Genomic DNA, 22,864 nt, shown 5'->3' with positions numbered 1-22,864 from the left:
TGCAGTGGCTCATGCCTATAATCCCAGCACTTTGAGAGGCCAAGGTGGGTGGATCATAAGGATAAGGTCAGGAGTTCGAGACCAGCCTGGCCAACATGGTGAAACCCCATCTCTACTAAAAATACAAAAATTAGCCGGGCATGGTGGCACATGCTTGTAATCCCAGCTACTTGAAGTCTGAGGCAGGATAATCGCTAGAACCCAGGAGGCAGAGGCTGCAGTGAGCCAAGATCACACCACTGCACTTCAGCCTGGGTGACAGAGCAAGACTCTGTCTCAGAAAAAAAAAAAAAAAAGGTGTAACTGTCCTGCTGACATTGTACAGGGATCTCTTGGGGGCTTGGCTTGGCTCGGCTCAACATGACTTGACATGGTGGGCATGCTGGTGCCCAGAGAAAGAGAAAGAGCCGGAGCTGTCCTTTGCAGACTGACAGGAGTGAACCAGGATACACCTCAGCTTGCTTGTGCCAAGAGAAAGAGTTAAGCTGCTGACCCTGAAGGGAAGGGAGAGCCAGCTGCACAGCTGTGCATGGCAGCAGCCAGCTCAAGCAGACAAGACAGGGCGGACAGTGTGAGAGTAAGCTGCTAATAAGAAAGCCAGTGTGAGAGTAAGCTGCTAATCAGAAAGCTGCAGAATAAAACCATATTCATCTGTCTACAGACCCCAAAATATTCTTTCTGCTTATCCACCAACTCCCCTTGGATTTCAGCATGGGCTGGACCCAGACCCCGGGAACTGACAGTCATGTTGCCCAGGCTGGTCTCAATAATATTACTATCTGAGCTCTGCCTTCTGTCAGATCTGTGCCAGCATTAGATTCTCACAGAAGCACAAACCCTATGGCAAACTGCACAATGCAAGAGATCTAGGTTGTGCACTCCTTATGAGAATCTAATGCCTGATGATCTGTCACTGTCTCCCATCACCCCCAAATGGGACCATCTAGTTTCAGGAAAACAAGCTCAGGGCTCCCACTAATTCTACATCACAGTGAGCTGTATATATATATATGTTTTTTGTATTATACTTTAAGTTCTAGGGTACCTGTGCACAACGTGCAGGTTTATTACTTAGGTATACATGTGCCATGTTGGTTTGCTGCACCCATCAACTCGTCATTTACATTAGGTATTCCTCCTAATGCTATCCCTCCCCCAGCCTCCCACCCCCTAACCAGCCCTGGTGTGTGATGTTACCCGCCCTGTGTCCACGTGTTCTCATTGTTTAACTCCCACCTGAGCGAGAACAAGCAGTGTGTGGTTTTCTGTCCTCGTGATAGTGTGTCCAGAATTGGTGGGTTCTTGGTCTCACTGACTTCAAGAATGAAGCCACAGACCCTCGCAGTGAGTGTTACAGTTCTTAAAGATGGTGTGTCCCCTGGCCGGGCGCGGTGGCTCAAGCCTGTAATCCCAGCACTTTGGGAGGCCGAGACGGGGGGATCACGAGGTCAGGAGATCGAGACCATCCTGGCTAACACGGTGAAACCCTGTCTCTACTAAAAAAATACAAAAAACTAGCCGGGCGAGGTGGCGGGCACCTGTAGTCCCAGCTACTGGGGAGGCTGAGGCAGGAGAATGGCGTAAACCTGGGAGGCGGAGCTTGCAGTGAGCTGAGATCCGGCCACTGCACTCCAGCCTGGGCGACAGAGCAAGACTCCATCTCAAAAAAAAAAAAAAAAAAAAGATGGTGTGTCCAGAGTTTGTTCCTTCAGATGTTCAGATGTGTCTGGAGCTTCTTCCTTCTGGTGGGCTCGTGGTCTCGCTGTCAGGAGTGAAGCTGCAGACTTTCGTGGTGAGTGTTACAGCTCTTAAAGGCAGTGCATCTGGGCCGGGCGCGGTGGCTCAAGCCTGTAATCCCAGCACTTTGGGAGGCCGAGACGGGCGGATCATGAGGTCAGGATATCGAGACCATCCTGGCTAACACGGTGAAACCCCGTCTCTACTAAAAAATACAAAAAACTAGCCAGGCGAGGTGGCAGGCGCCTCGCCAGTCCCGAGTAGTCCCAGCTACTCGGGAGGCTGAGGCAGGAGAATGGCATAAACCCAGGAGGCGGAGCTTGCAGTGAGCTGAGATCCGGCCACTGCACTCCAGCCTGGGCGACTGAGACTCTGCCTCAAAAAAAAAAAAAAAAAAGGCAGTGCATCTGGAGTTGTTCATTCTTCCCAGTGGGTTCGTGGTCTTGCTGGCTTCAGGAGTGAAGCTGCAGACCTTCGTGGTGAGTGTTACAGCTCTTAAAGGCAGCGTGGACCCCAAAAGTGAACAGCAGCAAGATTTATTGTAAAGAGTGAAAGAAGAAAGCTTCCACAGTGTGGAAGGGGACCCAAGCAGGTTGCCATTGCTGGCTCAGGCAGCCTGATTTTATTCCCTTATCTGACCCCACCCACATCCTGCTGATTGGTCCATTTTACAGAAAGCTGATTGGTCAATTTTGACAGTGCTGATTGGTGCGTTTACAATCCCTGAGCTAGACATAAGGGTTCTCCAAGTCCCCACTAGACTCAGGAGCCCAGCTGGCTTCACCTAGTGGATCCTGCACTGGGGCTGCAGGCAGAGCTGCCCACCAGTCCCGAGCTGCACCTGTACTCCTCAGCCCTTGGGGGATTGATGGGACCGGGCGCCATGGAGCAGGAGGCAGCGCCCATCAGGGAGGCTCGGGCTGCACAGCAGCCCACCCCTGAGGGGGGGCTCGGACATGGCAGGGTGCAGGTCTCGAGCCCTGCCCTGCGGGGAGGCAGCTGCCGCCTGGTGAGAACTCAAGCACAGCACCAATGGGCCAGCGCTGCTGGGGGACCTGGTGCAATCTCTACAGCTGCTGGCCAGGGTGCTAAGCCCCTCACTGCCTTGGGCTGGTGGCGCCCGCCGGCCTCTCTGAGTGTTGAGCCCTCCAAGCCCGCATCCACGCCCTCCGGAACTCACGCTGGCCCGTGAGCACCATGCGCAGCCTCGGATCCCACCCGCACCTCTCCCTCCACACCTCCCTGCAAGCAGAGGGGAGCTGGCTCCAGCCTCAGCCAGCTCAGAGAGGGGCTCCCACAGTGCCGTGGCAGGTTGAAGGGCTCCTCAAGCGCCACCAGAGTGGACGCCAAGGCCGAGGAGGCATCAAGAGTGAGGGCTGCTAGCATGTTGTCACCTCTCAATAGTTTCCCTAGATTGATGGTTTCCAGCTTCATCCATGTCCCTGCAAAGGACATGAACTCATCCTCTTTTATGGCTGCATAGTATTCCGTGGTGTATATGTGCCACATTTTCTTAATCCAGTCTATCATCGATAGACATTTGAGTTGGTTCCAAGTCTTTGCTATTGTGAATAGTGCCACAGTAAACATACATGTGCATTTGTCTTCATCATAGAATGATTTATAATCCTTTAGATATATGCCCAGTGATGGGATTACTGGGTCAAATGGTATTTCCATTCTAGATCCTTGAGGAATCGCCACACTGTCTTCCACAATGGTTGAACTAATTTACACTCCCACCAACAGTGTAAAAGTGTTCCTATTTCTCCACATCCTCTCCAGCATCTGTTGTTTCCTGACTTTTTAATGATCGCCATTCTAACTGGCATGAGATGGTATCTCATTGTGGTTTTGAGTTGCACTTCTCTGATGACAAGTGATGATGAGTATTTTTGCATGTCTGTGGGCTGCATAAATGTCTTCTTTTGAGAAAGTGTCTGTTCATATCCTTTGCCCACTTTTTGATGGGGTTGTTTTTTTCTTGTGAATTTGTTTCATTTCTTTGTAGATTCTTGATATTAGCCCTTTATCAGAAGTGTAGATTGCAAAAATTTTCTCCCATACCATAGGTTGCCTGTTCACTCTGATGGTGTCCGGAATTGGTGGGTTCTTGGTCTCGCTGACTTCAAGAATGAAGCTGCGGACCCTCAGGTGTGTTACAGTTCTTGAAGATGGTAGTCCGGGAGTTTGTTCCTTCAGATGTCCAGATGTGTCTGCAGTTTCTTCTTTCTGGTGGGTTTGTGGTGTCGCTGACAGGAGTGAAGCTGCAGACCTTTGCGATTGAATGTTAGAGCTCTTAAAGGCGGCATGTCTGGAGTTGTTCGTTGTTCCTGGTGGGTTTGTGGTCTCACTGGCTTCAGGAGTGAAGCTGCAGACCTTTGCAGTGAGTCTTACAGCTCATAAAGGCAGCGTGGACCCAAAGTGTGAGCAGCAACAAGATTTATTGTAAAGAGCAAAAGAACAAAGCTTCCACACTGTGGAAGGGGACCCAAGCAGGTTGCGGCTGGCTGGCTCAGGCAGCCTGCTTTTATTCCCTTATCTGGCCCCACCTACATCCTGCTGATGTGTCCATTTTACAGAGAGTTGATTGGTCCATTTTACAGAGAGCTGATTGGACCGTTCTGACAGGGTGCTGATTGGTGCGTTTACAATCCCTGAGCTAGACACAGAGTGCTAGACAGAAAAGTTCTCCAAGTCCCCACTAAGTTTGCTAGATACAGAGTACCAATTGATGTATTTACAAACTGTGAGCTAGACACAGAGTACTGATTGCTGTATTTACAAACCCTGAGCTAGACACAGAGTGCTGATTGGTGTATTTACAAACCCTGAGCTAGACACAGAGTGCTGATTGATGTATTTACAATGCCTTAGCTAGACATAAAAGTTCTCCAAGTCCCCACTAGATTCAGGAGCCCAGCTGGCTTCACCTAGTGGATCCCGCGCAGAGGCTGCAGGCAGAGCTGCCTGCCAGTCCCAAGTCGCGCCTGCACTCCTCAGCCCTTGGCCGGTCAACGGGACAGAGCCCAACGGAGGTGGGGGGCACTCGTTAGGGAGGCTCAGGCAGCCCTGGAGCCCACCGCGGGGGGCGGTTCAGGCATCGCGGGCTGCATGATGATAATTTCTTTTGCTGTGCAGAAGTTCTTTAGTTATATCCCATTTGTCTATTCTGGCTTTTGTTGCCGTTGCTTTTGTTGTCTTAGTCATGAAGTCTTTGCCCATGCCTATGTCCTGAATGGTATTGCCTAGGTTTCCTTCTAGAGTTTTTATGGTGTTAGGCCTTACATTTAAGCAATTCTCATGCCTCAGCCTCCTGGGTAGCTGGGATTACAGGAGCCCACCACCACACCTGTCAAATTTTTGTATTTTTTTGGAAAGACAAGGTTTTGCCATGTTGGCCAGGCTGGTTTCAAACTCCTGACCTCAAGCAATCTGCCTGCCTCGGCCTCCCAAAGTGCTGGATTACAGGTGTGACCCACTGTGTCTGATCATAATTATTTCATTATATATTACAATGTAATAATAGAAATAAAGTACATGATAAATTTAATGCACTTGAATCATCCCAAAATCATTTCTCCATATCCTGGTCTGTGGAAAAATTGTCTTCCTCAAAACTGGTCCCTGTTACCAAAAAGTTTAGGGGCTGCTGCATTAAAACACACACGAATCATTCCTTTATCAAATGTTAAATTTAAAGCAATTAGATAACATATAAGTACGTATTCTGAGCCAAAGAAACCTTTATAATATTAATACAAACTACTTGTTTCTATTTTGATATAAACATACTATTATTAAAACAAAAAGAAACTCTAAAAGTTCAGGACAGAGAAGGGTGATTATTTTTACTCGGAAATGAAACCAGCCCCAGTCCCATACACAGTTGTTTTTGGATAAACATAGAAATTGACCCTTCTCCTGTTAAAGCTTGAAACTCCCATTTGTTTTTTCTGAGTTCCTTCCTCAGGAAAGGACCTTCAGGCCTCTCAAAAAAGTATCAAATAACTGAAACTCACCAGATCACTGCACCAGATGCCTCCTTGCTCCCCCCAGTTCTTGTTTTCTTACAAATTGTTACATTTCCTCCCTGCTAAATAAACCCTTAATTTTAGTTAGGGAGAGGGATGTGAGACTAAGTTCCCATCTTCTCTGCTGCCAATTAAAGCCTTCTTCCTTGGTAATACTCCTCATCTCATGATTGGCTTTGTGTGTGGTGAGCAGCAGGATGTAGACTGAACCCCTGGTGTTTTGGTAACAGAACTATTTTCTGAGGTAAACTAAGAAATGGGTTACAAACATATAATATGGGTAACATAATCATTGCTCAAAATAGTTATCTGTGATTTTCCTTTTGGGCCAAAGAGAATAATTAGCTAGGCTTGGTAGGCCGGGAACAGTTTTGTGAGCCTACTGAAATTATGTAGGATTTATATCTTTTAAACTATGAAGGCCAGGCACGGTGGTTCACACCTGTAATCCCAGCATTTGGGAGGCTGACGCCATTGAATCACCTGAGGTCAGGAGTCTGAGACCAGCCTGGCCAACATAGTGAAATCCCGTCTCTACAAAAACTACAAAAATTAGCTGGGTGGCACATGCCTGTAATCCCAGCTACTGGGGGGCACTGAGGCAGGAGGATTGCTTGAACCTGGGAGGCAGAGGTTGCAGTGAGCCGAGATCGTGCCACTATACTCCAGCCTGGGCAACAGAGTGAGACTCTGTCTCAAAAAAAAAAAAAAAAACAGAAGGCAAAAGCTTCATGACACTGGATTTGGCAATCTTGGATATGATACCAAAGGGACAAGCAGCAACAAAAACAAAAAAGTCCAACAGACAAATTGGACTTAATGAAGATTTCCTGGGCATGGTGGCTCACGCCTGTAATCCCAGCACTTTGGAAGGCCAAGGAGGGCGGATCACCTGTCAGTTGTTTGAGACCAGACTTTCCAACATGGTGAAGAAACCCCATGTCTACTAAAAACACAAAAATTAGCTGGGCGTGGTGGTGGGCACCTGTTATCCCAGCTACTTGGGAGGCTGAGGTGAGATAATTGCTTGAACCCAGGAGGCCAAGGTTGCAGTGAGCTGAGACCACACCATTGCACTCCAGCCTGGGCAACAAGAGTGAAACTCCATCTCAAAACACAAAAAAAAACAAAAAAAGTGAAGATAGTTTTTCACTACTCCCTATCAACTGTAAGCATTTTTTTTTCTTTTTCAGAAATTAAAAAAAAAAAAAAAGCAGTGCTCTAGTTTCTGATCAATTGATAAAACTTCAGGAAGGTGTTAAAGAGGAAAGAAACTATCCAGTGATAAAAGCATACCATAAGCAATTACAAATCCCTTAAATATACACTACTTCTCAGGCATACTCACCAAGTTAGCAGTGACAGGCTTATTGCAGGATGGTAGACACCAATGTTAAGTACCTTAGTGGAGTAGTTGAAAGGACAATACCTCAATGAGCCTTGTCAATACATAGAGTGGCTCTTAATCTCCGCAGTACCTATAAATTGCACTGTACAACTGAACATATATCTGAACATTGTCTTGATTTTGCTCCTTGCTATTTCAGTAGCAGTTGCTGCAACTGGGCTGAATGTCCAGATGTTGGACCTTCTCTGATACTAACTGGCCCAATGCTGGATACAAAGTCATTACTCAGTTAACACACAGAGCTGGATTGGTACCATTTTTGTAATGGACAGAATAAAAAAAAGGACAAGAAGATGCAGCAGAGACAGAGAAGAGGAAGAGAAGAAGAGGCTGTATAGGCTACCTCCATTATTATAACCTAATAGGAAGGGAACCCTCTTTTTTTTTTTTTGAGATTGAGTCTCACTCTGTCGCCCAGGCTAGAGTGCAGGGGCACAATCTCGGCCTACCACAAACTCCGCCACAAGCAATTCTGCCTCAGCCTCCCCAGTAGCTGGGATTACAGGTACACATCAGCTCCCCCGGCTAATTTCTGTATTTTTTTAGTAGAGACGGGGTTTTGTCATGTTGGCCAAGCTAGTCTTGAACTCCTGACCTCAGGTGATCCACCCGCCTCGGCCTTCCAAAGTGCAGGATTTATAGACATGAGCCACCACGCCTGGCCAAGAACCTTTTTTCTATGAAATCAATGAAACTAGAAAATCCTCTTAAGGATCAGAGAATATAACCAGAAAACTTACCCAGAGCCTGAAGGAATACTGAGCATCTCTTTGATATTCCAGACATTAAAGTTCATTTCTTACAGTTATACCTATTAGAAAGAACAGATGAATATTAAGAAAGTTAATAATTTTTTCCAAAGATTACTAGTGACTATTATATGTACATGAGGACATTCCAGCAGCTATATTCCCATCCAATTAGTGAAAAAAAATTTTTTTTTTGAGATGAGAGTTTTGCTCATCACCCAGTCTGGAGTGCCGTGGCTCGATCTCGGCTCACTGCAACCTTTGCCTCCTAGGTTCAAGCAATTCTCCTGAGTAGCTGGGATTACAGGCACCCACCACCATGCCCGGCTAATTTTTGTATCATGCCACTGTCTCAAAAAAATTAAATAATAGAAACACAAAACCATTTATATTTCCACCCCCAAAAAAGAAATACTAAGTATAACAGTGACAAAATATATACAACATATATACGAGGAAAACTACAAAACTCTGATGACAGAAATCAAATTAGAACTAAATGGAGGGGCCGGGCGCAGTGGCTCACATCTGTAATCCCAGCACTTTGGGAGACCGAGGCAGGTGGATCACTAGGTCAGGAGATCAAGATTATCTTGGCTAACACGGTGAAACCCGGTCTCTACTAAAAATACAAAAATTACCCGGGCATGGTGGGACGTGCCTGTAGTCCCAGCTACTTGGGAGGCCAAGGCAGGAGAATTGCTTGAACCCGGGAGGCAGAAGTTGCAGTGAGCCGAGGTCATGCCACTGCACTCCAGCCTGGGGCAACAGAGTGAGACTCCATTAAAAAAAAAAAAAAAAAAAAGCCGGGCGCGGTGGCTCACACCTGTAATCCCTGCACTTTGGGAGGCAGAGGCAGGTTGATCATCTGAGGTCAGGGGTTTGAGACCAGCCTGGCCAACATGAAGAAACCCTGTGTCTACTAAAAATACAAAAAATTGGCCGGGCGCGGTGGCTCAAGCCTGTAATCCCAGCACTTTGGGAGGCCGAGACGGGCGGATCACGAGGTCAGGAGATCGAGACCATCCTGGCTAACATGGTGAAACCCCGTCTCTACTAAAAATACAAAAAACTAGCCGGGCGAGGTGGCGGGCGCCTGTAGTCCCAGCTACTCGGGAGGCTGAGGCAGGAGAATGGCGGGAACCCGGGAGGCGGAGCTTGCAGTGAGCTGAGATCCGCCACTGCACTCCAGCCTGGGCGACAGAGCGAGACTCCGTCTCAAAAAAAAAAAAAAAAAAAAAAAATACAAAAAATTAGCTGGGCGTGGTGGCAGGTGCCTGTAATCCCAGCAACTCAGGAGGCTGAGGCAGGAGAATTGCTGGAACTGGGGAGGCGGAGGTTGCAGTGAGCCAAGATCTCTCCACTGCACTCCAGCCTGGGCAACAAGAGCAAAACTCCATCTCAAAATAAAAAATAAATAATAATAAAAAAAAGAAGGCTCCTAATGTCCTTTCAAAAATACTTTCTTTTTTTTTATTTATTTATTTTATATAATACAGATGGGGTCTTACCACATTCCCCAGGCTCGTCTCAAATTCCTAAACTCAAGGGATATGCCTGCTTTAGCTTCCCAAAGTGCTGGGATTATAGGCCTAAGACACCTCACTCAGCCCCTTTTTATTTTTATTTTTATTTATTTATTTATTTTTGTAGAGACAGGGTTTCACCATGTTGACCAGGCAAACTTTTTAAGTAGCATACAAAATTGTGTGTGTGTGTGGCCGGGCGCAGTGGCACACGCCTGTAATCCCAGCACTTTGGGAGGCCAAGGCAGGTGGATCACAAGGTCAGGAGATTATCCTGGGTAACACGGTGAAACCCTATCTCTACTAAAACTACAAAAAAATTAGCCAGGCATGCTGGTGGGCACCTGCAGTCCCAGCTACTCAGGAGGCTGAGGCAGTAGAATGGCGTGAACCCAGGAGGCAGAGCTTGCAGTGAGCCAAGATTGCGCCACTGTACTCCAGCCTGGGCGACAGAGCAAGACTCCATCTCAAAAAAAAAAAAAAAAAAAAAATTGTGTGTTTGTGTGTATATGTTCCATTACATTTTTTTTTTTTTTAGACAGAGTTATGCTCTGTCACCCAGATTGCAATGGTGCAATCTCGGCTCACCGCTACCCCTGCCTCTGAGTTCAAGTGATTCTTGTGCCTCAGCCTCCTGAGTAGCTGGGATTACAGGGATTACAGGTGTGTGCCACCATGTCCAGCTAATTTTTTGTATTTTTAGTAGAGATGGGGTTTTGCTATGTTGGCCAGGCTGGTCTCAAACTCCTGGCTTCAAGTGATCTGCTGAGGCAGGAGAATCGCTTGAACCCAGGAGGCAGAGGTTGCAGTGAGCCGAGATCGCACCACTGCACTCCAGCCTGGGCAATTGAGTGAGACTCCACCTCAAAAAAAAAAAAATTAACAGGGTGTGGCAGCACAAGCCTATAGTCCCACCTACTTGGGAGGCTGAGATGGGAGGATCACTTGAGCCCAGGAGGTGAAGGCTGTAGTGAGCTAAGATTGTGCCACTGTACTTCAGCTTGGGTGACGGAGAAAAAAAAAAAAATCTCAAAAAATTATCTCTCAGTGTCAAAAAATTTAAAAAAATTTTTTTTTTTTTTTTTTGAGACGAAGTCTTGTACTGTTGCCCTGACTGGAGTGCAGTGGCGTGATCTCGGCTCACTGCAAGCTCCGCCTCCCGGGTTCACGCCATTCTCCTGCCTCAGCCTCCTGAGTAGCTGGGACTACAGGCACCTGCCACCACACCCGGCTAAATATTTTTTTGTATTTTTTGTAGAGACAGGGTTTCACCGTGTTAGCCAGGATGGTCTCGATCTCCTGACCTCGTGATCCGCCCGCCTCGGCCTCCCAAAGTGCTGGAATTACAGGCGTGAGCCACCACACCCAGCCAGAAAAAATTTTAAATAAATTTAAATAAACAAACAAGCTAGATATGGTGACATACACCTGTAGTCTCAGCTACTTGGGAGGCTGAGGCGGCAGGATCACTTGAGCCCAGGAGTTCAAGGCTTCAGTAAACTATGATCCCAAAACTTCACTCCAGTCCAGGCAACAAAGCAAGACCCTGTCTCTAAAAAAAAAAAAAAAAAAGAAGAAAAGAAAAGAAAAGAAAAGAAAAGAAAAACCTCAACAGAAAGAAAAAATGCTCTTGAGAACACAGGGCTGGCTGATGCATGATCTAGTTTCAACATGAAACAAGGTAATAACATAACCAGTCATCAAGTAACAAACTAAAGGAGATGAGCTTTGCTTTTCCTACCCCCTTTCATCTGTCCACCTCTATTCCACACATTTTTTGTCTGACGCTTTTTTTTTTTTTTTTTGAGACAGAGTCTTGCTCTGTCACCCAAGCTGGAGTGCAATGGCACAATTTCGGCTTACTGCAACCTTTGCCTCCTGGATTCAAGTGATTCTCCTGCCTCAGCCTCCCGAGTAGTTGGGATTACAGACATCTGCCAGCACACCTGGCTAATTTTTGTATTTTTAGTAGAGATGGAGTTTCACCATGTTGGTCTGGCTGGTCTTGAACTCCTGACCTCAGGTAATCCACCCGCCTTGGTCTCCCAAAGTACTGAGATGACAGGTGTGAGCCACTGCACCCAGCGTGTCAGAGGCATTTGAACCAGAGCAACTCTATCTTGAATAGGGGCTAGGGAAAATGAAGCTGGGACCTGAGCTGCATTCCCAGGAGGTTAGTCATTCTTAGTCACAGGATGAGACAGGTCAGCAACGATACAAGTCACAAAGGCCCTGCTCATCACAAAGAATGCAGTAAAGTAGCTGGCCAAAATTTGACAAATCCAAGATGGCAATTAAAAGTGACCTCTGGGCCCGGCGCAGTGGTCATATCTGTAATCCCAGCACTTTGGGAGGCCAAGGTGGGCGGATCACTTGAAGTCAGCAGTTTGAAACCAGCCTGGCCAACATGGTGAAACCCCATCTCTATTAAAAATACAAAAATGAGGCCAGGCACGAGGCTCACGCCTATAATCCCAGCACTTTGGGAGGCCGAGGCGGGTGGATCAAGAGGTCAGGAGATCTAGACCATCCTGACTAACATGGTGAAACCCCGTCTCTACTAAAAATACAAAATATTAGCTGGGCATGGTGGCGGGCGCCTGTAGTCCCAGCTACTTGGGAGGCTGAGGCAGGAGAATGGTGGGAACTTGAGAGGCAGAGCTTGCAGTGAGCCAAGATCCCACCACCGCACTCTAGCCTGGGCGACAGAGCGAGACTCCATAGAAGGAAGGAAGGAAGGAAGGAAGGAAGGAAGGGAGGAACGAAAGGAGGCAGGGAGGGAGGGAGGGAGGGAGGGAGGAAGGTAGGAAGGAAGGAAGGAAGGAAGAAAGGAAGGGAAAGGAAAGGAGAAAAGGAAGGAAAAAGAAAAAGAAAGGAAAGAAAAAGGAAGGCAGGAAGGAGAAGAAGGAAGGAAGGAAGGAAGGAAGGAAGGAAGGAAGGAGGGAGGGAGGGAGGGAGGGAGGGAGGGAAGGAAGGAAGGAAAGAAAGGAAAGAAAAGAAAGAAAGAAAGATAGATTAGCCAGACGTGGTCGCACGTGCCTGTAGTCCCAGCTACTCAGGAGGCTGAGGCAAGAGAATCGCTTGAACCCGGGAGGCAGAGGTGGCAGTGAGCTGAGATTGCACCAGTGCACTCCAGCCTGGGCGACAGAGCGAGACTCCGTCTCACAAAAAAAAAAAAAAAAAAAAACAACATTGACCAGGTGTGGAGGCTCACTCCTGTAATCCCAGCTACTCAGGAGCCGAGGCAGGAGAAAACCTTGAACCAGGAGGTGGAGGTTGCAATGAGCAGAGATCATGCTAATGTACTCCACACTCCAGCCTTTGTAACAAAGCAAACTCTGTCTCAAAAAAAAAAAAAAAAAATTACGGCCAGGCATAGTGGTTCATGCCTGTTAATCCCAGCACTCGAGATCAGCAATTCGAGACCAGCCTGGTCAACATGGCGGAACCCCATCTCTACTAAAAATATACAAAAATTAGCCAGGCATGTTGGCACGTGCCTGTAATCTCAGCTACTCAGGAGGCTGAGGTGGGAGAATCGCTTGAAACCAGGGGGTCAGGCTGCAGTAAGCAGAGATCTCACCACTGCACTCCAGCCTGAGTGACAGAATATCAAAAAAAAAAAAAAAAGTGACCTCTGGTCGTCCTCATCACATGTCATAGCTAATTATAACGCATTAGCATGCTAAAAGACACTCCAACCAGCACTATGACAGTTTACAAATGCCATGGCAACATCCAGAAGTTACCCTATATTGTCTAAAAGGAAGAGGAACTCTGTTCTTGGAAATCTCCACCCCTTTCCCAGAAACTTGATGAATAATCCACCCCTCGTTTAGCATATGATCAAGAAATAACCATAAAAATAGCCAACCAGCAGCTTTTGGGTCTGATCTATGGAGTAGCCATTCCTTTAGTTCTTTTTATTTTATTTATTTTATTTTTTTGAGATGGAGTCTCGCTGTGTCACGCAAGCTGGCGTGCAATGGCGTGATCTCAGCTCACTGCAACCTCTGTTTTCCGGGTTCAAGTGATTCTTCTGCCTCAGCCTCCTGAGTAACTGGGACTACAGGCACCTGCCACCACGCCCAGCTAATATTTTGTATTTTTTTTTTTAGTAGAGACAGGGTTTCACCATATTGGCCAGGCTGGTCTTCAACTCCTGACCTTGTGATCTGCCCACCTTGGCCTTCCAAAGTGCTGGGATTACAGGCATGAGCCACCGCGCCCGGACCAGTTCTTTACCTTCTTAATAAACTTGCTTTCACTCTACTCTGTGGACTTGCTCCAAATTTTCTTGTGAGAGATCCAAGAACCCTTTCTTGGAGTCTGGATTGGGACCCCTTTCTGGTAACATCTTCCCCAACAAAGCATAATTTCATCTGCATTACTTTCCTCCATAAACTCTCAGAAAAAGCCCCTTTCAGATTACAGATCCTCATCACCAAAATTCTTTTAGAAGGAAAGTATAAAATTTTGGGGTGATCCCTTCACACAACTAGTAATCATTAACCTCAGTTAAGGGAACTACAGTTGTCCCTCTGCTATGTTGGGGATTGGTTCCAGGATACAGCCCGATCCCAACAATATACCGAAATCTACACACACTCAAGTCCAGAAGCCAGCCCTGCAGAACTAGCATATATGAAAAACTGGCCCTCCGTATATGCAGCTTTCACATGCTGAATCCACATAGCTGAATGCTACGGTTTAAATGTCCCCTCCAAAAACTTATGTTGAAATTTAATTACCATTGTGATAGTACTAAGAGGTAACACTGTTAAGAGGTGATTAGGCCATGAGGACTCCAGCCTCATGAATAGATTAATGTAAGTGGGTAATGTAAGTGAAGTGCATTCAGAAGTGAGTTCATTATCACTAGAGTGGGTTGTTATAAAAGTGAGCTCCAGGTACTGGTACCTTGATACTGAACTTTCCAGCCTCAAAAACCGTGAGAAATAAATTTATTTAAGTCACCTAGCTGTGGTATTCAGTTATAGCAACACAAAATGGACTAAGACAACGTTGAAAGCCAAGATCCTCATAGTTTCCCCTAAACACTCTCCTCCTGTGGTCTTCCCATTTTATTTAAGGACGATTTCATCTTCCAGGTGCTTAGGCCAAAATCTAAGTCCTCCTCAATTCCCTTTTCTTAGTCTCACATCCAGTCTGTCAGCAAATACTAAACTAATTCCTTCAAAATATATCTAGAATTTGACCACTCCTCACTCCCTCCTTTCTGGCAACTGGAGGGTTGCCAGATAAAATAGAATACCAAGTAAAATTTGAATTTCCCAATGTTATATGAGACATACAAAAAATATTGTTTACCTGAAATTCAAATTTAACTGGGTGTCCTGTATTTTTATTTGCTAAATGTGGCAACCCTACTCCACTGCCACCAGCCTGGATTATTGCAATGGCCTCCTAACCACTCTCCCTGATTTCACCCTTGTCCCACGTCAGTCTCTTCCCTACAAAGCAGCCAGAGTTACAGTAACCCTAAGTCAGATCACATCGTCCCTCTACTCAAATCCTCCACTGCTCTTACCCTACTCAAAATAAAAGCCAGAATTCTCTGTGATTATCTACAGGGGCATCTGTAATATCCCCATAGCCCTCCACCATTCCCATCTATACCCTATTGCATGACTCTTTTGGGGCTCATCACTGTTGTTCTCCCTTGCTGGGCACAAGCAGTTTCATGTCGCTTTTGCACGCTGCACCCTCATTTTGGTGCATACCTCCCTCAGATATCAGCATGACAGACAACTCCATCTCCTTCAAATTACTTATTCAAACTTATAACCTCTAGACCAGGTATGGTGGCTCACACCTGTAATTCTAGCACTTTGCAAGGCCGACGTAGGAGGACTGTCTGAGCTCCGGAGTTCGAGACTCGCCTGGGCAACATGGTGAAACCCCATCTCTACTAAAAAAAAAATACAAAAAATTAGCTGGACGTGGGGGCGCACACCTCTAGTTCCAGCTACTCAGGAGGCTGAGGCAGGAGAATCGCTTGAACCCAGGAGGCGGAGGTTGCAGTGGGCCAAGACTGCACCATTGCACTCTAGCCTGGGTGAGACAGCGAGACTCTGTCTGAAAAAAATAAAAATAAAAATAATTGGCTGGGCGTGGTGGCTCACACCTGTAATCCTAGCACTTTGGGAAGCCTATGTGAGTGGATCACGAGGTCAGGAGATTGAGACCATCCTGACTAACACAGTGAAACCCCATCTCTACTAAAAAAAAAATACAAAAAATTAGCTGGACGTGGGGGCGCACACCTCTAGTTCCAGCTACTCAGGAGGCTGAGGCAGGAGAATCGCTTGAACCCAGGAGGCGGAGGTTGCAGTGGGCCAAGACTGCACCATTGCACTCTAGCCTGGGTGAGACAGCGAGACTCTGTCTGAAAAAAATAAAAATAAAAATAATTGGCTGGGCGTGGTGGCTCACACCTGTAATCCTAGCACTTTGGGAAGCCTATGTGAGTGGATCACGAGGTCAGGAGATTGAGACCATCCTGACTAACACAGTGAAACCCCATCTCTACTAAAAATACAAATATATATATATATACACACATACAAAAAATTAGCTGGGCATAGTGGTGGGGCGCCTGTGGTCCCAGCTACTTGGGAGGCTAAGGCAGGAGAATGGCGCAAACCCAGGAGGCGGAGCTTGCAGTGAGCGGAGATTGCGCCACTGCACTCCAGCCTGGGCAACAGAGGGAGACTCTGTCTCAAAAAAAAAAAAAAAATTTAAGAAAAAGTAACCTCTTACCAATCACTATGGCTCTCCTGTGCTTTTTTCTCTGCAACACATCATCATTCTAATACACTATAATATTCTGTTAACTTGTGTTTTCTGTCTCTACAGATATCCATGTTTACTAGAATGTAATATTAAGCACTTTTGAGGACAAGAATTTTTGCTTTATTTACTACTATAGCCCTAGAACCTGAAAATCATTCCTGGAACATAATAGGAGCTCAGGCCGGGCGCGGTGGCTCAAGCCTGTAATCCCAGCACTTTGGGAGGCTGAGACGGGCGGATCACGAGGTCAGGAGATCGAGACCATCCTGGCTAACACGGTGAAACCCCGTCTCTACTAAAAAATACAAAACTAGCCGGGCGAGGTGGCGGGCGCCTGTAGTCCCAGCTACTCGGGAGGCTGAGGCAGGAGAATGGCGTAAACCCGGGAGGCGGAGCTTGCAGTGAGCTGAGATCCGGCCACTGCACTCCAGCCTGGGCGACAGAGCGAGACTCCGTCTCAAAAAAAAAAAAAAAAAAGGAGCTCAGAAAACATTTATTGTTTAATGAGTTAAAAACTTGGGAACTAAATTACAACTAGATTTTGTGGAGCAAAATATGCCAAGTAGTCACAAATTTAAAATATATGATTTTCTTTCTTTTTGAGTGGGGCTTCACTCTATTAACCAGGTTGGAGTGCAGTGTTGCGATCTTGGCTCACCACAACCTCCACCTACCAGGCTCAAGCAATCTTCCCACCTCAGACTCCTGAGTAGCTTGGACACAGGCACACGCCATCATACCTGGCTAATTTTTCATATTTTTGATAGAGACAGAGCTTTACCATATTGCTCAGGCAGGTCTCACACTCCTGAGCTCAAGTGATTCACTCGCCTCGACCTCCCAAAGTGCTGGGATTTACAGGCATGAGCCACCACACCCGGCCCAATTTTCTTTGAGATGGAGTCTCGCTTTGTTGACCAGCCTGGAGTGGAGTGACATGATCTCAGCTCACTGCAACCTCCATCTGCCAGGTTCAAGTGATTCTCCTGCCTGAGCCCACCGAGTAGCTGGGATTACAGGTGTGTGCTACCACACCTGGCTAATTTTGGTATTTTTAGTAGAGACAGGGTTTTACCATGTTGGCCAGGCTGGTCTTGAACTTCTGACCTCAGATGATCCACCCGCCTTGGCCTCCCAAAGTGCTGGGATTACAGGTGTGAGCCACCACACCCAGCCAATCCGGCCCAATTTTTTAAAATTGTGGTAAGCGGCCGGGTGCAGTGACTGAAGCCCGTAATCCCAGCACTTAGGGAGGCCGAGGCAGGCGGATCACGAAGTCAGGAAATTAAGACCATCTTGGCTAACACGGTGAAACCCTGTTTCTACTAAAAATACAAAAAATTAGCTGGGCGTGGTGGCATGCACGCCCTTGTGGTCCCAGCTACTCGGGAGGCTGAGGCAGGAGAATGGCGCGAACCCGGGAGGTGGAGCTTGCAGTGAGCGGAGATCGTGCCACTGCACTCCAGCCTGGGCAACAAAGACTCCGTCTCAAAAAAACCAACAACAAATGTGGTAAGTATACCCTTATTCTCAACATGTCTAAGAACCAGCTAGGGCTTAATGTACTCAAACTCAGGTTCATCTCTCTTTTGTGCATGTATTTATCTCCATGCTACCTGTATAGGCTTTTAAATTCCCAGAGGATGGAAATCCCATCCTATCTTCAAAGCTCTCTTTGAAGATACTAGTAAGAGGTATTCGTTCTAAGGTGGAACACCGGTCATTCCAAGGTAAATGAAAACTGAAATGCACAGATTAAAACTTTCACCTCTCACTCAAGCATAAAAGGGGAGAAAAAGTTGGGTGCATGGAAGGAATGGAACTGTGTACAAGGGAAGGGCCCTGGCAGGGTGGGTAACAAGGGAGGAACACGTGAGGGGGAGAGGATCGCCCCCAGTGGCATGGACTACCCCATCTGACCACCATCGTCAACTCTACGGCGAGAATCTTTTCTTCTTTTCTTTCTAATTTTTTTTTTTTTTTTTTTTTTTTTTGAGACTGAGTCTTGCTCTGTCGCCCAGGCTGGAGTGCAGTGGCGCGGTCTCGGCTCACTGCCACCTCCGCCTCCCGGGTTCTAGTGATTCTCCTGCCTCAGGCTCCCAAGTAGCTGGGATTACAGGCATGCGCCACCACGCCCGGCTAATTTTTGTATTTTTGGTAGAGACGGGGTTTCACCATGTTGGCCAGGCTGGTCTCGAGCTCCTGACCTCAGGAGATCCACCTGCCTCAGCCTCCCAAAGCGTGGCGTGAGCCTTCGCAGCCGGCCTACTGCGAGCATCTTGAGGCTGCGATGTGAGGCCCTCCAGGCGCCCCTCCCATTCCTCCACTGCAGAAAGTTCTAGCAGAGTAAAGCAGGTCTCTTACTCAGACGTCAGGCCTCCTGTGGCCCCCGCCAGGCCCTCCTCAAACACCAATGGCCGGCAGTCCTCTCTAATTTTCCGCCTCTTCTCTACCGGGAGACACGCTCTGAGCTCCTAGACTAAATCCTTCTGACGTCTTTCCAGAGGCCTCACAGGGTTTTCCCTACTCATAATCAAAGAGAAATCCCAGCGGGCTTCTCTGGGTTTCCGCTCACTCTGGCCCCGCCAGGGCCGACGCGGTCTCACTCCTCAACTCCAGGCGGGGATATGAAGAGGAGGTCGCAGACCCCTGCGAATCGAATGAAAACTGCTCTCCAAAGATAAGCGCGGAAGTGAAGCCTCCTTCAAGAGCCAGAGCGGCCATCGCCATTAGGAAAGAAAGAGCAGGGGAGGGACTATAAGACCAACGTCCCGGGAAAGCCGGGGAAGACCCCTGGAATCCTGAACCCAGACCCACGGCCCCATCCGGCTTCTCAGCCGCTCCCCACGCCTTCCCCCAGCCCACCCTGCCCAAACCTCTCCTGTCCCCACCTCTTGCTGCTGGCGCGCGCCCGACCTGGGGCTGCCCTGACGTGGCTTCGAGGTGGCGGCGTCCAGCTGCAGCTGCCACAGCACGCGCGGCCCCGCCCCCAGGTCCTCTTCTGACCAATAGGGATTCCGTCCCGTCCCAGGGCCCCGCCCCGCCACGACAGGCAGCTAACGGTTTTAACTGTCCTAGTGGTAGCACGCGCGGCCCCGCCCCCAGTGTCTCGACCAACTGGGATTCCGTCCTGTCCTCAGGGCCCCGCCCTCTCCGCGACAGGCAGCTAACGGTTTTAACCGTCCTAATGGTCTCAACTGCGCTGATCGTGGGCCCCGCCAAGCCTCCTGCCTGGTGCCACACCGCCGCACGCCACACCCAGCCCACGTGCACCCCATGCAACGTTCCCTCACACCCCCACACTGACACCGGAATGGCCACCCTCGGCCCACCTGGCGTGCAGACCTGCTCACTTGTCGCTCGATCTACACCCCATTGTGTATGACCAGAACAAGGAGGCCCTGGTCCCCAAGAATGGCGAGGCGCCACCTGTGAGGACAGCATGTGGGGTGGACCTGGTGGCCAGGGGCCAGAGCACGGATGATGCTCGGGTGGTCTGAGCAAGGGCAGGACAAGAGGAGCAGCTGGGATGACAGGCGCTGTGGGCAGATGGGGACATCGAACGGGGCCCCTGGAGGAGAGAGAAACGAGGCAAGAAATCGTCTGAGGTTCCTGGCCCGCCGGATGCTGGAGTGGCCTGAGGGCAGGAACAGTGGGGGTAGGCAGGAAGGATCTATGTAACTCTGCCTCTGGTGCTTATAGATGACTTTGAAAGCAAAAAACATGCTTGAAACCAGTCTGGGCAGCATGGTGAAACCCCAGCTCTACAAAAAATTAGTCCGGCGTGGTGACATGTGCCTATGGTCCTAGCTACTCAGAGGCTGAAGCGGGAGGATTGCTTGAACCTGGGAGGTAGAGGCTACAGTGAGCCGAGATCGCACCACTACACTCCAGCCTGGGCGACAGAAGGAGACCGTGTCTCAAAAAACATGATGCGATCACCAATGGAGTATAAATGGAAAGGAGATTGGATTGAGCCCCAGGACACACCAGTTTAGAGGCCTTTGGAGATGAGGGAAAAGCAGCCAAGGAGTTGGAGCAAGCCTGATCGGGAGACGGGGAAAGACACCATGAGAATGAGGCATTCTGGAAGGCACTTGGAACTGCTTCAAAGACGAGGCAGAGATCAGCTATGACAAATGCTGCGGATGTGTTCAGGGAAGACTGGTTAGAATTAACGTTGGGTGACCTTGGTAGGAGCAGTTACAGTGATGTAGTGAGAATGAAAACCTGATTTGTGTATGGATTCAAAAAATGAGGAGGAGAGATTTGGCATATCCATACAATGGAAAACTACTAAGCGATAAAAAGGAATGAAAAATGGATACAACAACATGAATAGGCCGGGCGCGGTGGCTCAAGCCTGTAATCCCAGCACTTTGGGAGGCCGAGATGGGCGGATCACGAGGTTAGGAGATCGAGACCATCCTGGCTAACCCGGTGAAACCCCGTCTCTAGTAAAAAATACAAAAAACTAGCCGGGCGAAGTGGCGGGCACCTGTAGTCCCAGCTACTGGGGAGGCTGAGGCAGGAGAATGGCGTAAACCTGGGAGGCGGCGCTTGCAGTGAGCTGAGATCCGGCGACTGCACTCCAGCCCGGGGACAGAGCAAGACTCTGTCTCAAAAAAAAAAAAAAAAGAATAAATTTCAAAATAATTATGCTGAGTGAAGACCAAACACAAAAGAACACATACTGTATGATCCCATTTATATAAAATTCGAGAAAATGCAAATTAATCTATAGTGACAGAAAGCAGAGGTGTGGGGTTGCCTGAGGCAAATGAGTGCCATAAGGAAAGATTGCGACTAGGCAGAAGGAAACTTGGGGTGATGGACGTATTTACTATCTTCTTCTTCTTTTTTTTTTTTTTTGAGACGGAGTTTCACTCTCGTTGCTGAGGCTGTATTTATCTCCATGCTACCTGTATAGGCTTTTAAATTCCCAGAGGATGGAAATCCCATCTCCCTAAAGCTCTCCTTGAAGACGCTAGTACAGCATTGTTTGAACCTGGGAGGCTGAGGTTGCAGTGAGCGGAGATCACGCCACTGCACTCCAGCCTGGGCGACAGAGTGAGACTCCCTCTCAAAAAAAAAAAAAAAAAGTAAAAACGTGGCCAGGCGCAGTGGCTCACGCCTGTAATCCCAGCCTCTGGGAGGCCGAGGCGGGCGGATCATGAGGTCAGGAGAGAGATGGAGACCATCCTGGCTAACACGGTGAAATCCTGTCTCCACTGAAAATACAAAAAATTAGCCGGGCATGGTGGTGTGCGCCTGTAGTCCCAGCGACTGGGGAGGCTGAGGCAGGAGAATGGCGTGAACCCCAGGAGGATCGCTTGAACCCGGGAGGCGGAGGTTGCAGTGAGCCGAGATCTTGCCACTGCACTCCAGCCTGGGCGACAGAGCGAGACTCCATCTCAAAAAAAAGAATACGAAGCATTAGCCAGGTGTGGTGGCGCACGGCTGTAATCCCAGCTACTTGGGAGGCTGAGGTACCAGAATCACTTGAATCCAGGAGGCGGAGGTTGCAGTGAGCAGAGATCATGCCATTGCACTCCAGCCTGGGCGACAGAGCAAGACTTCACCTCAACAACAACAATAAAAAAAGCCGGATGTGGTGGTGGGCACCTATAGTCCCAGCTACTTGGGAGGCTGAGACAGGAGAATGGCTTGAACCCAGGAGGAGGCAGAGGTTGCAGTGAGCCTAGATCGCGCCATTGCTCTCCAGCCTGGATGATAGAGTGAGATTCTGTCTCAAAAAAAAAAAAAGGCCGGGCGCGGTGGATCACGCCTGTAATTCCAGCACTTTGGGAGACCGAGGAGGGTGAATCACAAGGTCAGGAGATCGAGACCATCCTGGCTAACACGGTGAAACCCCATCTCTACTAAAAGTACCAAAATTAGCCAGGCATGGTGGCGGGTGCCTGTAGTCTCAGCTACTCGGGAGGCTGAGGCAGGAGAATGGCATGAACCCGCAGGTGGAGTGCAGTGAGCCGAGACTGTGCCACTGCACTCCAGCCTGGGCAACAGAGTGAGACTCCGTTTAAAAAAAAAAAAAAGAAAAAAGTAAAAGCTTTACAGATAGAGTTCAAGCTCCATTCTGTCCTCCCTGATACCGTTCCCTTTGCTCCCCTCCCCAGGTGATTCCTTTACTTTTCCTGCCATTCTCTGCCTTAGCCTCCTGAGGAGCTGGGACTACAGGTGCCCGCCACCACACCCAGCTAATTTCTTTCTGTATTTTTAGTAGAAACAGAGTTTCACTGTGTTAGCCAGGATGTTCTCAATGACCTTGTAATCCACCCGCCTCGGCCTCTAAAAGTACTGGGATTACAAGTGTGAGCCACTGCACGTGGCCTGTATTTATTTTTAGTAGAGATGAGGTTTCACCATGTTAGCCAGGATGGTCTTGATCTCCTGACCTTGTTATCCGCCCGCCTCAGCCTCCCAAAGTGCTGGGATTACAGGCGTGAACCACTGCACCTGGCCGCCAGTTGATTTATATCCTATATTTGTTTCCCATCATTCCTATGCATGCTTTTTTTTTTTTTTTTTTTTTTTGAGATGGAGTCTTGCTCTGTCGCTTAGGCTGGAGTGGAA

General features: G+C 48.2%; 1 protein-coding gene across 2 annotated transcripts in view; it reads right to left on the bottom strand.

Annotated features, from left to right (window-relative positions):
* Window positions 1-20,074, bottom strand: part of IHO1 (interactor of HORMAD1 1) — a 65,730-nt gene extending 45,656 nt beyond the window's left edge. Inside the window, exons 1-2 of one of the 2 annotated variants that reach the window (XM_033207154.1) lie at window positions 19,162-20,074; window positions 7,920-7,990 (exon numbers count right to left, since the gene is read on the bottom strand). In XM_033207154.1, the coding sequence (XP_033063045.1) occupies window positions 7,920-7,975 (56 nt within the window). In that variant the 5' untranslated portion in view covers window positions 7,976-7,990; window positions 19,162-20,074. Of the gene's footprint in view, window positions 1-7,919; window positions 7,991-18,634; window positions 19,111-19,161 lie in introns of those variants that run through there. The other variant, XM_033207162.1, reaches the window with a different exon arrangement.
* Window positions 20,075-22,864: the final 2,790 nt, after the last annotated feature.

The sequence above is a fragment of the Trachypithecus francoisi genome, unplaced genomic scaffold (genome assembly GCF_009764315.1).
Source record: "Trachypithecus francoisi isolate TF-2019V2 unplaced genomic scaffold, Tfra_2.0 Lachesis_group0, whole genome shotgun sequence".
Lineage (NCBI taxonomy): Eukaryota > Metazoa > Chordata > Mammalia > Primates > Cercopithecidae > Trachypithecus > Trachypithecus francoisi.
Note: the sequence above shows the minus strand (reverse complement) of the source record. Positions and strands in the feature narration are given on the sequence as shown.